A 12,471-nucleotide genomic window follows, 5' to 3' on the forward strand; every position below is an offset into this window, starting at 1 on the left:
AAATATCAGCTCAAAAAAAACAAACTGTTTGCACAGCAATACACAATGCATGATATCATGTGGATGAATGGATATTTTTAACTGATTAAGGAAACAATAAGAACATATATATAACTTCTGACCAGTTTGTTTTATCCTTTTAAACTAAGGGGTGTGCTTGAATGCCTTTGGAATGTTAAGTCACTTAAAGGTCTTCTTTCAAATGCAAAATTTAAACCCCCAAATGAAAATACAGAATTAAACGTAGACTTAACAGTACTTGCACATTAAACTGGTCATTAAGAATATGGAAATCAAATATAAAAAAAATTAGCATGAAATTTATGAGTGTTGTGTTCAAATGGGTTAATACAGTGACACAGTTAACATTTAAAAGCACGATAAACGTTAATAGACAGTTTAGTATTTAAAGTCAGCAACACTGGCTTGATCCCCTGCATAGAGATCGAGGTACACCATATAAAAAGAAGGGCTACGTTGTCCTTGGAGTCCACAGATACACACAATATGTCTTCTACGCCAATTAGCATGCTATCTATACAGACCTTAGTCTGACTCATAAGATCTCGGAGCTGTTTTTTAATTTCGGATAATTAATCATTTTGAAATTAGATTTCCCAGGGATTAAAAAAAATGAACTCTACTTAATTATCTTTTATAATCCTTTCTTGAGCAATAATCAAAGCACAGTCATTCTCAAAGGGAAAAGAAACCCTATAGATTTTTAATATTAAATTTTAAACAACATCTATATTTTCCTGAATATTTAATAACCAATAAGGTATATATAATTACTAATAAGGTATATCTCCTAAATCTTTGATAAACTGTACTTCATCATTAAATTTCACCCCCAAAAGTATAATTAAAAAGCATATTAATTAAATTTGCAAAATTTTAGCTGGCTGATTAAAATTAGTAGTTGTTATGATCATGCCAATCATGGGTACTATGCTGAGAAGCAGCGCTGAAGCCTGGTGCTAATGTTCAGATGAAAAAAATGATGTGAGGTAGAAATGGACCAATACACTAGCTAGACTTATATTTTCTAAAAAATGAGCATATATCAAGTAACGCAAGTGGAAAAAGACGTCTTCACACAAATTCATAATTATTATTTCACTCTACAAAGATCTGTGACTAGTTATTGCATTTTAATGGTTGAAAATTCATGATTTTATTAAAGGTTTGCATGAATTTTTGTAAAATTTTATATCAAATTAAAAAAAAAAATAAAATAAGGCAAGATCCACGTGCCAGGAAAAAAAGTATCGACCTAAAATCCCCAAAATATGGTAATTTGTCTGCATGCATGGCCTAAAGTGTTAATAAATCAATTCAAAACACATAATAATGTTTACGCTCATACGCTGTAATAAGAATTGATGTGTGTTACTGAAAATTGAATGTCACAGATTTCCAATGTAATCATAAGGGAAAATAAACACCAAAATTAATATACATGCTTTTTGAAAACAGTCTTTAAATTTTATGTATATTATTATGTGAGTCGGTTTCTACACGCAATATTGTTAGTTATACTATAGAACTTTGTACGGTAATAAAGATTAAAGTTTTGTTTCGGATAAAAATGTCAACTAGCTATTATTAGCTGACAGGCAGACAGACGGAAATGTGATTCCAGTACTCACCCCAAAGGGGTGTATCACAAACAATGGTAAATGATATGATGCTGTTACACATGGGTGAATACAAATGCTTATGAATGAAAATAACGATAAATGGAGCCGATACAGTGTTATATGATGCGGTTATTAATGGCCTAGCGATGCATTGTTAGATAACAGATACCTTAATGTATAAAATTCACTGAAAATGAATGAAACGGTAAACAGTAAAGAATGAAATGATTCAAGTTAGTGCTATTCTAATATTGACATATATTAAAATGATGAATTTTTAACCCAAAAAATAATCAAAAAGAAATATACAAATAAAAATCAATTTATAATAAAATATAAATAATTATTGGATAAAAAGCCATGCACCGTACAATACAGATTTCTGCTTATATATAGGTTTACTAGGCACTCTACCATGATATTGGTAAGGTTTTATATTACCCAAACCATGTAACCTGATATAGTGCTATGCATAGCAAAGTAAGCTGTTCTAATCTCTCCAAAATAATCAATTTCAAATTCACGGATAAATCCACCAAACAGTTGATGTAAAATTTAACACATGAACACTTTATTCTTATTGACTGCAATGTTTTGTTTGAAGATACGAAACTTCAAATGATTTTTTCATAAGTCTTGTTAACTTTTTGATTTTCTCATCATTTTAAAATTGTGTATCACATTCCAAATAAAACATAAAAAAAATATTTCAATTTAAAAAAAAACATTTAGAAATAATAATTATGAGTACAATATCGTACATTATCTAAAGTGATCAGTACAAATTAATGCAATCATGATGATGTTTAAGAATGAAATTCAAAAATGCCACAATCAAAGCTTCAGGAAAATCAAAACTGAAACCATTAAGTGAATGAAAAACTTCCATCACATTAATAGGTGAAAATGACAATTAACTGCACATAAAGACAAAGCATGCTGCTGATGAATAAAGGTAATATTGTAAAAAACATGGGCACACATGTTATATTGGTGACCATGTCAACATTAGGAGGAAAAAAAGGGCTGGTGGGAGGCGTGCAAAGTAGGAAACAAAAACTACATTGCAGGAAGTTTACCTAGGTCTCTTGTTATCCCGAGAGCCATTCAGATTAGATCTAGAACAAAAGTGTGGTCAATGACACAATTATATAATTATGATAACCATATCACTTATTTCTTATCTTAATCAAATCATATTTTTAAAGATATCTTATTCATGATTTCTTAATTGAAAATTTATCAAAAATTTTATGAAAAAGTAAAGTGCAGATCTAGCCGAAAAAGAAATATATAAGACATAAGCCCCAAAATTCAACATGCGAAAGTGAATAAAAGAGAATTAAGTCAAGCATATATACGGATATGCTGGATATACATGCTAACACCAACATAAATTGACTATTAGATTTTATAGACATTAACTAATTAACTAAAGGCTTTAAGTGGATAAACAAGGGGATCACATTTAATTCCTACTGGCAAATGAATACACATTTCAATTGGGGGAAGATTTACATGCAAAACACATTTGCTAAGGTCAATAATTCTAAATGCCCTTTACACGTAATTACTTACGATGGGATGTGGGTTTACTTGATTTTTTGTTTAATAGGTTTTTTTTTGGTGATATCCTGAAATCTCTTTGACATGCAATTTTACAACAGACAAAATGACCTGTTAGAACTGCGGATGAGAATTAGTCACACCAACGTACAAAACTTGTACAGTAGTATTGTACTTATAAAGGCAAGATCAGTCTGTGTGTGCCTATATATACCTGCACTGATAATATCAACGTGTTCTAATAAATGTCATAAATTATGCAACATGATACGATTTAATTGTTATCTATTCTGTTCCAGTATAAATTTTCACAACATCTATGAGCAAGGATGTAAATGATTTTAAAACTGAATATACAAATATATGACAAAAGCAACCAAATTAGCATCTTCAGCTTGCAATAACAACTTTTATGACAGTATTTATTTAAATATACAACATTACCATAATAAATTATTGCTTTAAACCAAGAAAACTACTGTATGATTTTTGTATGCATCCAAGTAATCATTAGCTTTATAATGACCTAGTCTAAAATTCATGACATATGTCAGTGCGCCGTTAAATAAGTCTTGGCTCATTCTTATGATTGCAGCCTATTCCTAACAAAAGAGATGTTTTTATGGGTTTGTTGCCATGGTTATTGGATTAAAACAGGAAAACACTACAGTAACTTAATGATGTAACAATGGCTCAGATGGCCATAAATGAACTAGAGCTATCAATGCTTCTTCTTTTTTGTGAAGATGCACACAGGTGTAACAAGGTACTTAAAGACTGGTAAAAAAACCAAAGTGAATCAATGTCTGCCGTAAATGCAAAGCAAGTGAAAGTAAACAGGTAGATTAAAGCGCATTGTAGGATTTCCTGTTCGATATAAGGAGATATTAGTTTCTTCTCATTTCTTGTACAGAAAACTGCATCAAAAATATGAAGAGAATTAAACTAATCAAATAAAAAAAAAGCTACAAGAAGTAAACAAACCAAGTATCAAAAGAAAGAATGCAGTCATATAGGTAATCAAATTTACTTTAATATCTATAATTGCAATGACTGCATAAAGAGTGTGTCTGGGTTCTACTAGGAAATGAATCTACAATGGAAAAACTCTGCTTTTTTAATTATTTTTGAGTTCAGCTGATGAAATGTGTGCTAGCCTTTCTCAACTAACATATACAGCTAAAAAAAAATCTGATAAAAATGGATGGTAAAGTAGCATACATGATGATTATGCTAGCTCACCTTTCCCAGATAAACTTAGGCCTCCTGCAAGGTTTAGAAAAATTGTCCTAAGTACGGTTTTATTTTGGTACATATTTAATGCTGAATACATTTTTTCATGGTATATACATTTGTTGTCTCTTGCTGATTTGATGAAATTGTTTAATTTTGTCTGCTCAAATCTATATTAAGGTAGATTTAAAATCAATTTAATATTTATTCAGTTTCTTTTGCATGTTAACAAGACAATGGTGGGATCAAAAAGATCAGTGTGTAAAGAACTATTTCTAATAGTTTAGTCTTTGATGATTTGAAAAGCCATGATACAGATGAAACCCTTGTTGTTAGGTCAACGTGACATCAAAAAAATTAAGTGCTATCCTTTTTAAACAAATAAGCTTTACAGACCTATGTAGAAGTCTGAGGGTAAAGATAGAAGAAAATAAATTACATATGTATTTTTAATGGTTATTTTTTTATAAATTCCTTTTTTTTTAAGCTACGTAATATACAAAGCAGAGTGACATGCAGAAAGCTGTCGTGAATGCATCTATTAGATCAAACACTGATCTTTTTTTCATCCATCCATATATAAGTGTGAACTTATCAAACATTTCACTTATTCATGCTACGTTGTAAAATTTTATCTCAATCTATAAACTTTTTCAAAAAAGGCTGTTCTATAATAATAAATTCTTCAAATCTAGAAAGTCTGAGCTAATTCTATTTGATTTCTAACAATTTCTTTAAAGTTTCATGATCATTAATAAACTATTGTTTAACTCGTCTATTAATTATGATTCAAAAACAAAACATATTACAAACCTAAAAATTGTCATTCATTTATCACAGTATATATACAGCTATACAGATCAGGCAAATATCAGGCAAGAGAAAGAAATTAATTCTTGTCTATAAAAATACAACAGAATATTTTTGTGTGCAGTATTTTGTGCGCATTTGTTTTCGAGACAATACTGAAATCTGTACATACTGTAGAGGACGCGGTGAGGGGATGACCACAAAGTTTTTCCGCCCATCCTTGGAGTATGTCTTTGGAATATATCTACGGCCTTTATTACAGGCCACATAGATGTGATCTTCAATGATGTCTTCAGGGTGAGTACAGACCTCTTCGGTATCTGTGTCAACCAAACTGAAAATCAAAAGAAAACAATCTTAATTCGAACAATGAGATATTAAAAACTTGTCATTCATTTGTTAGAAGCGACAAAAATACATTTTACAGTACAGTGTATAAATTGCTTTCATTTATTAATTATTAAAACTTATGGTAAACTATATTTGCCAAGTATGAACATCATCAGTTAATATCATTCCCCAATTATGAATTATTATACTTGTACAGTAAACCACAGATGCAGCAAACATCCTTATAGTGAATTAACACTTATAGTGAAGTCCTATTCATTCTCCTAATCTTAAAATTGCATTATAAACTTATCAGATATGACCAATTGCTGTTTGAAAAACCAAATAGCTTGTCCCAGGAGCTTTACTTTAATTACTGTCGTAAATTGCACTAATTATAATCTGGCCCCCCCCCCTCCCAAAAAAAAAAAAAAAATTGACGACATGTTCACTTACTATTCAACCCTGAACTGAATGCCCCTGTTGTTATTGAGGTCATCATCTATAGTTTCTATGATCGCTTGAAGATTGTTGACTTTCTTGGCAGGAATTAATACAACATGGGAGTGGTCTATATCATCATTGTTTATAGCAACTCTACAAAAAAACACATCAAAACAACACATTATATAAGATTTTGTTCCGTGCAATTAAACGTTGATGTATACTGCATCAAACAGTTTTTAAAATTAAGGCATTCAATATTAATTTGCCTTTTACAACTAAAATGCTGATATGTTTGCCAAAGATTTTATATTAAACAAAAAAACGTAGTTAAGAATTAATTGATTCTTGCTCTATTACAGCCCATTCAGAAACTCAGATTGCTTCAAATTTTGTTTACTTCCAGTATGATCTATACCATGGCAGAATCAAACCCAAGACTAAATTCATTTATCTTGAATGACATGAAATTTTCACATCAAATTGAGAAAAGCTCAGTCATAACTATTTATGTAAAACGTCACTTTATAGTCCATCCTATTAATCTAACAAACAGTACTTACTCATGTAGAGAAAAAGCTTATTTGGGAACCTCTATAGTACGTGTAATACGTCAGTACTTATATACTCTATCTCTGTATACTGTTGTACTTACGTGATTCTCTTAGCTCTGCTTGCCAGAGTCTGACTTTGCCTAAACCTGGCATCCTGTCTTATTCTGCTGTGAACAACAGGTTCAATTCTACTCTGAAATCAGAGAAATCACATTTGTTCAACATTCAGTTACAATCAATATATACAGCTCTAATAAATAATATATAATTGAGTAATTTTGATCATTCAATTATGCTAATGATGCAAATGTACCGAAGGAATTAGTATCTAACAATTGGAGTTATCACGTTAAACGAACTAATGTTTTGACTTTGATCCAGTTACCCAGTCAATATTACAGGAAGGTCTAATACAAACACCAATGTTTTTATTTCTGAACTTTCAATACATTGTTGACAATAGACCCAGTGGTGTTAAAACAATATTTCTTTGTTTCTTTTGGTATAGTTAAAATGCAGAATCAACAGTCTGAGAATCGACTTCAGCAAGGCAGCTAGTTAATTCATTCAATTTTTTTCATGACAGGAAAAAGCCTTTTTGTTTAGATTGGCCAGCATATGTAAATGTTTTAATAAACATGTACCAATGTACCGTATATACTGGGGCAATGAAATTAATCAAGGTACAGATACGTACTATTCAATTTTCACAGCAACATTTTTCAAAATTTACCACAAGAAGGGTTAATATGCTATATGGGGTTATATGGACATGATATCTATATCTCCTTTTTTTTTCGTGGGGGGTCTTTGAGTTTTAATCTAATATACAGTATGTTGAACTTCTATTTGGCAGACTTTGTCCTCTTTTTATTTGTCCTACTAAACAAACAGTGTTAGAACAATTTGAACTTGGACCATCTTGAAATATAAATTATGTATCATCTGCAAATCTTATGTAACTAAACATATACTAAAACCAAAGGTTAAGAGTAGATGTTCATTTGAAGTTTGGATTATTTTATCTCTTAGAAACAAGTATCTGCAAGTAATATTACATGATACCGTCTGGTTTCAACATGATGTACAATCCTGAAGTTTATGTACTACACATGGGGTATCCAAATTATTCATCAATTAATGAAAATTTGTCCATGTCTAATTGCAAAAACCTCAAAAAATAACATGTTTTACATAATCTTTATGAAAAATATATTGAGATATTTTTAGTCTTATAGCTTTAAATATTCTATGCATAATTAGATGGGTTATACATTATCATCCTGTAAAAAGCAAAATCCATGAAGATTAACCCAATTTATCTATTCAGTAATTATTAAAAGGATTCTAGATTCTTCGGCAAACTTCACAGAATTACATGCATTTTTTAACAGATTTTTATATGCCTTTTGTCAAGCTCCTAACAAATCCTTCACTGACTTGAACCCAACTAGCTGTTGAAAGGTTTACCCAGTAATTTTTATGCAATTCTAGAGAGTATAAATGTATTAGATAGAATAAAAAAATGTTTACTCAATATTCAGCAGTAAGATCATTTTAGATTTATGGTCTTTATACCTACTAACCATAAAATATGGCTCAAACATGAATTTCAACAGAGATCTAATACCGAATGCTATAATATTTGTAACCCAACAATTAATTAATGCAGTTTTAGACATCTGAAATTCTATTGAAATAATCATATTACTCTAACTGCAAAAATCAAAACCATAATGATTCCAATTTTACCAAGTTTCTAAGTTTGAATTGAATTGTATACCAGTCAGTATTTCTCAATCAATTGTGAGTGCATTTTCGCATAAACACTTGAAGAAATCTGGCCGATCACAAAATGGTACAAGTTGTTAGGGGCAATGCAGGAATGACACGCCACTAGTACTGACAGACAAGTAGACAGGTCCTCCATGCAACAAAGACAAACATCAGAGGGGCTCTCCAGTGGAGATGTTTGCCCTGTGGAGTTTAGAACATACACCTGACACTGGAGTGTTTGCTTTCCATTGTAGCCTTAGATTGTTAGTCAATCGTTTCTCCTAATCTGACAAACACAGTTCAATCCCACAACAAAACAGACTTAAACTGGAGAATAGCAACAGCCCGGGACCAGTCTACATACCCCGCAGGTAACCAGGATGCAGTACAAAATGCAGAATGCAGAATTATTGCTATGGGCTTCATAGAGTTCTTGTAGAGGTCAACATTTGAAGCAATATGAGTTGTATTTTTCAGATTTTTATTTGCAACAAAAACATACTATTGTGACAACACCGCCTTAAAGTTAAAACCTTTATGAGACAACAACAAGAAGAAAACATATTGACGCAAGCGTCAAATGGGCTGCAAAAAATATACTTGTTGTATGAATCATCAAATTTACTTTTAATTCATAAAAATAAGCATACCTGGTAATATTAATTTTTTTTTTTTTTAAATTATCCCCCAGAAAAGCCGTTACATTATTTAAATGTATATCAAATAACGGACCGCCTTCTGGTGGCCAGTAATAAATACAAAGTGTTGAATTTTGTAAAAAGAAAGATTTTTGTATTTTTGAATCTTCAAGCACACAATTTTTTGTAGCTAGTTATTTCCACAAAAATATGAATAACAGAAGTAAACTTTTTTTTTGTCAAGAAAGTTGTAAATTACAATCTTTACAATAAAACATGTTGACATGAAAATCACAGCTAGTCTTATTGCTTTAGGGAGGGAAGGGGGAAGTAATATCATCTCTTTCTGTTATTAATAAACTTGGTCAAATTTGTTTTTAAATTCTAATTTAAATCAATAATATACAGTGCTGGGTAAGTTTATTTGATTTCAATGACCCTAAAACTTATATCCAACATCAATCAAAATCTGATCAGCAAGTTGATTAAGTTTATGATCCTAAAGGTTTTCACTAAAATAAATTTGAAATTAGTTCTTAAATATTTCTCATTATAATACAGGGGATAAACTTTAAATGATTTTAAAGCTACTAGAGCTTTTATTATATTCTCTACAGGTGTCCGGCAACAGGTAACAAAAATATGCATTTCATTTTCAACAAGAGCACAAAAAGTATGCCTCCTTGCAGGAGACCTTTTCATGTTGATCTAAGGTCATTTTGATGAAGAGGACCCGATTATGTATGACCAATCAGATATCTTTTTTGTCCAAGACACAGCCAAGTTTCCTTTTGTGTTATCTTGGTGTGGAATTCTTTTTATTCTTTTTTTTTTATAAAGTAAACTTAATCTGGTTACTTTCTATGACTGATTTAATATATGTGCTTGCACTCAGTTTACTAACTCTCCTGTATTTAACGTCATCCTCCTTGTATATATACTGCTTTTGAGTGCAGAGTTCCAAAAAGATAAGATGATTTCATTACGACATAAAGAACACTTTCCACTTGGAGAAGATTTGGCTGTGCTGCTAATCCCTTGGTTCAGTCTGTTTATGGCAATCACATTGTAATTGGCAACAGTAGGACTTATTTGAACCAAAGCACATTCTTGTTGTCAGAGAGGATTAAGGGTATTTTGCAATGAATTCTATATAATATAACTTTGTGCCTGGAATAATCTTGTTAATGCTTTATAAATAAGGACGAGAAACAGAACGTCAAATATATATATATAGGAACAATATAACTTTATTTCCAAGACCAATACAGTCAAAAAATTACAGATTTTGAATTTTCACTTGACAAAATTATGAAAATAAGGTATTAATTTGGTTTGAAATCCTTATGGTAAACAACCCAGCTTTTACTTTCATAACTTGTGGAAATGAATTGACCACAACAGAGGTTAATCCTCTCATACCTACATGTCTATGGGGGAAAATCAAATAGGCAATTTAAAAATGGCTTTCAAAAAAAAAATTGTCAAAAATCAAGCAGTTTATTGGTTTATGTCAATGTTTACTGGTGAACGGCATTCATTGACGTTTAAAATGCATCTTGAAGAATTTTTTAAATTGAAGAATAACATTACAGGGTCCTAAAGTAAATAGCAATTAAGAGGACATGGTATATGGAGCACTTCTTTATGGGACTATATATATCAGGGCCATGGAAATTGATTAACTGACTTTCAAGAAGAGGTCAAGAAATGTCTTAAACATAATTGAACTTAAACTTTAGCAGGACATTTCCCAACAATTGAGATCATGTTCTAAGCGTCCTTAGTTACCATCAAGGGTGTGGGAGATTTAATGAGTTATCAATTGCCGAAGAAAGAGCTATATATAATCACACACAACAACAAAAAACCAGAAAAACCATTAGCACATACTATCTATGTAGAAATATGGCTAAAAGTCTGCCAAAACAACTTTTATATAGAAAGTGTAGAGATAGTTTAGAAGATATCACAAACATGTTAAATGTTATTATCATGAAAAGTACAAACTACTATATACCAGACACACAGTTTTTATCGTTTTTTTACCCTTTCGATCGAGATTAAACCATGAGACAGTGAGTTAACAATTTCTTAAATGTTTCAAATAAAATCAAAATTAAGTACCACAAAAAGACAATTTACAAGTACTTGTACTTAATCAGAGATGGCTAAACAAGACTACTGTTTATAAAGTTACAATCAACCATATGATGGAAATGTATAACAATCCTATGCATAACTTATGTCAAAGGAAGTCTTTCCAAACTTGTATCCTTCCAACAAAACCAGAAAATACGCATAACAAATTAATACATGGTAATTTGGAGGCTAGGAAAGTATTTTGTTCCCAAAACTGGAGCTACTGTTGCAATAAAACTAGGATACATTTTCATAGGTCATAAATGATACATTTACCTCTAAAGCCAAATTTAATACCAAGACAAAAATCCCTATCTTTAGTCATATTTCCTGTGATCCCACCTGTAAAACAGTCTTGATTATAATAATACATTAATCTTTCCCTGCCAAAAAACTAAGGTTAGTTGATGACAGATGTAGCATTTAGTAAGATTAAAATCTTTCGATGGTTTCATAACAATATGTGTTCATCAATACAACATTAAACCCCAAAAGAACCAGAATTATACAAGACAAAGTCACCAGCAGCTTGCATTAAAATACATTTCAACATAATTTCAGCTCACTGGGTTGGTCTGGCTGTTTCAAAGTGAGATGTGTAAATATGGTAGCTATTCTATCCTTACTTAGACAGAATTCTACGTGAGCCAGCCAGAACAGATTACCTAGCTATCCTGACCTCCTGCATTCCCTATTATCAAATTATCCAGGCAGTCTTTTTTAAAAGAGATCTATTGATTATGCATTATATCATGTTTTTATCTCTCAAATCTCTCATCATGGCATTTAAATATTAGCACTGATGAGAAACCTACAAATCAATGCCGGTGACCACATAAGCCTTGTAATTATTAACCAATTCCCAAAGACAGACAATGGGCAGGTCCACACCTCCATAATCTTATACATTTAGTTACATGATAAGTAATCTATTAGTTACCAAATTCATTAGTTTTCTATTCTTTGGCGCAATAAATAATTAAAACTCCAATTGCTGGGGGCTTAAATTGTCTAAATAGGCCACAAGGCATTTTTTTTTTTGGCATGATTTAGGTTTGTTTATGTAGAGCAAGAGGCCCAGAAACATATACGTGGATCAAAAAGACTATTCTACAGAGAGCGGAAGTTTTATATGAATTGCCCCTTCACAAATGAAATTTAATAGCAACTTACTACTATATGTATTGCCAAAAAGTTCTACCAGACTAGAATTGCAAGACTAGAGTACCAATAAGGATACTCCTTGTCTGATGCCAAACTCAAACACAACTTTCATAAATAAACACTAGCATCCTGCAATATGATAAACAGCAACTTTCATGTGATCAATATACT

At 31.1% G+C, this 12,471-nt stretch overlaps 1 protein-coding gene across 20 annotated transcripts in view; it reads right to left on the reverse strand.

Annotated features, from left to right (window-relative positions):
* Nucleotides 1-12,471, reverse strand: part of LOC128162239 (doublecortin domain-containing protein 2-like) — a 56,613-nt gene that overhangs the window by 15,223 nt on the left and 28,919 nt on the right. For 12 of the 20 annotated variants that reach the window (XR_008240623.1, XR_008240633.1, XR_008240637.1 and 9 more), the window contains exons 3-8: nucleotides 6,682-6,773; nucleotides 6,039-6,179; nucleotides 5,425-5,586; nucleotides 4,452-4,475; nucleotides 2,723-2,761; nucleotides 1,813-1,830 (exon numbers count right to left, since the gene is read on the reverse strand). Coding sequence is in view for 1 of the 20 variants with exons in the window: in XM_052825455.1 (XP_052681415.1) it covers nucleotides 1,813-1,830; nucleotides 2,723-2,761; nucleotides 4,452-4,475; nucleotides 5,425-5,586; nucleotides 6,039-6,179; nucleotides 6,682-6,773 (476 nt within the window). In the remaining 19 variants the exon portion in view is untranslated. The remainder of the gene's footprint in view (nucleotides 1-1,812; nucleotides 1,831-2,722; nucleotides 2,762-4,451; nucleotides 4,476-5,424; nucleotides 5,587-6,038; nucleotides 6,180-6,681; nucleotides 6,774-12,471) is intronic. The other 8 variants (XR_008240634.1, XR_008240638.1, XR_008240627.1 and 5 more) reach the window with 7 other exon arrangements.

This window comes from Crassostrea angulata, chromosome 1, assembly GCF_025612915.1.
Source record: "Crassostrea angulata isolate pt1a10 chromosome 1, ASM2561291v2, whole genome shotgun sequence".
Classification (NCBI taxonomy): Eukaryota; Metazoa; Mollusca; class Bivalvia; order Ostreida; family Ostreidae; genus Magallana; species Magallana angulata.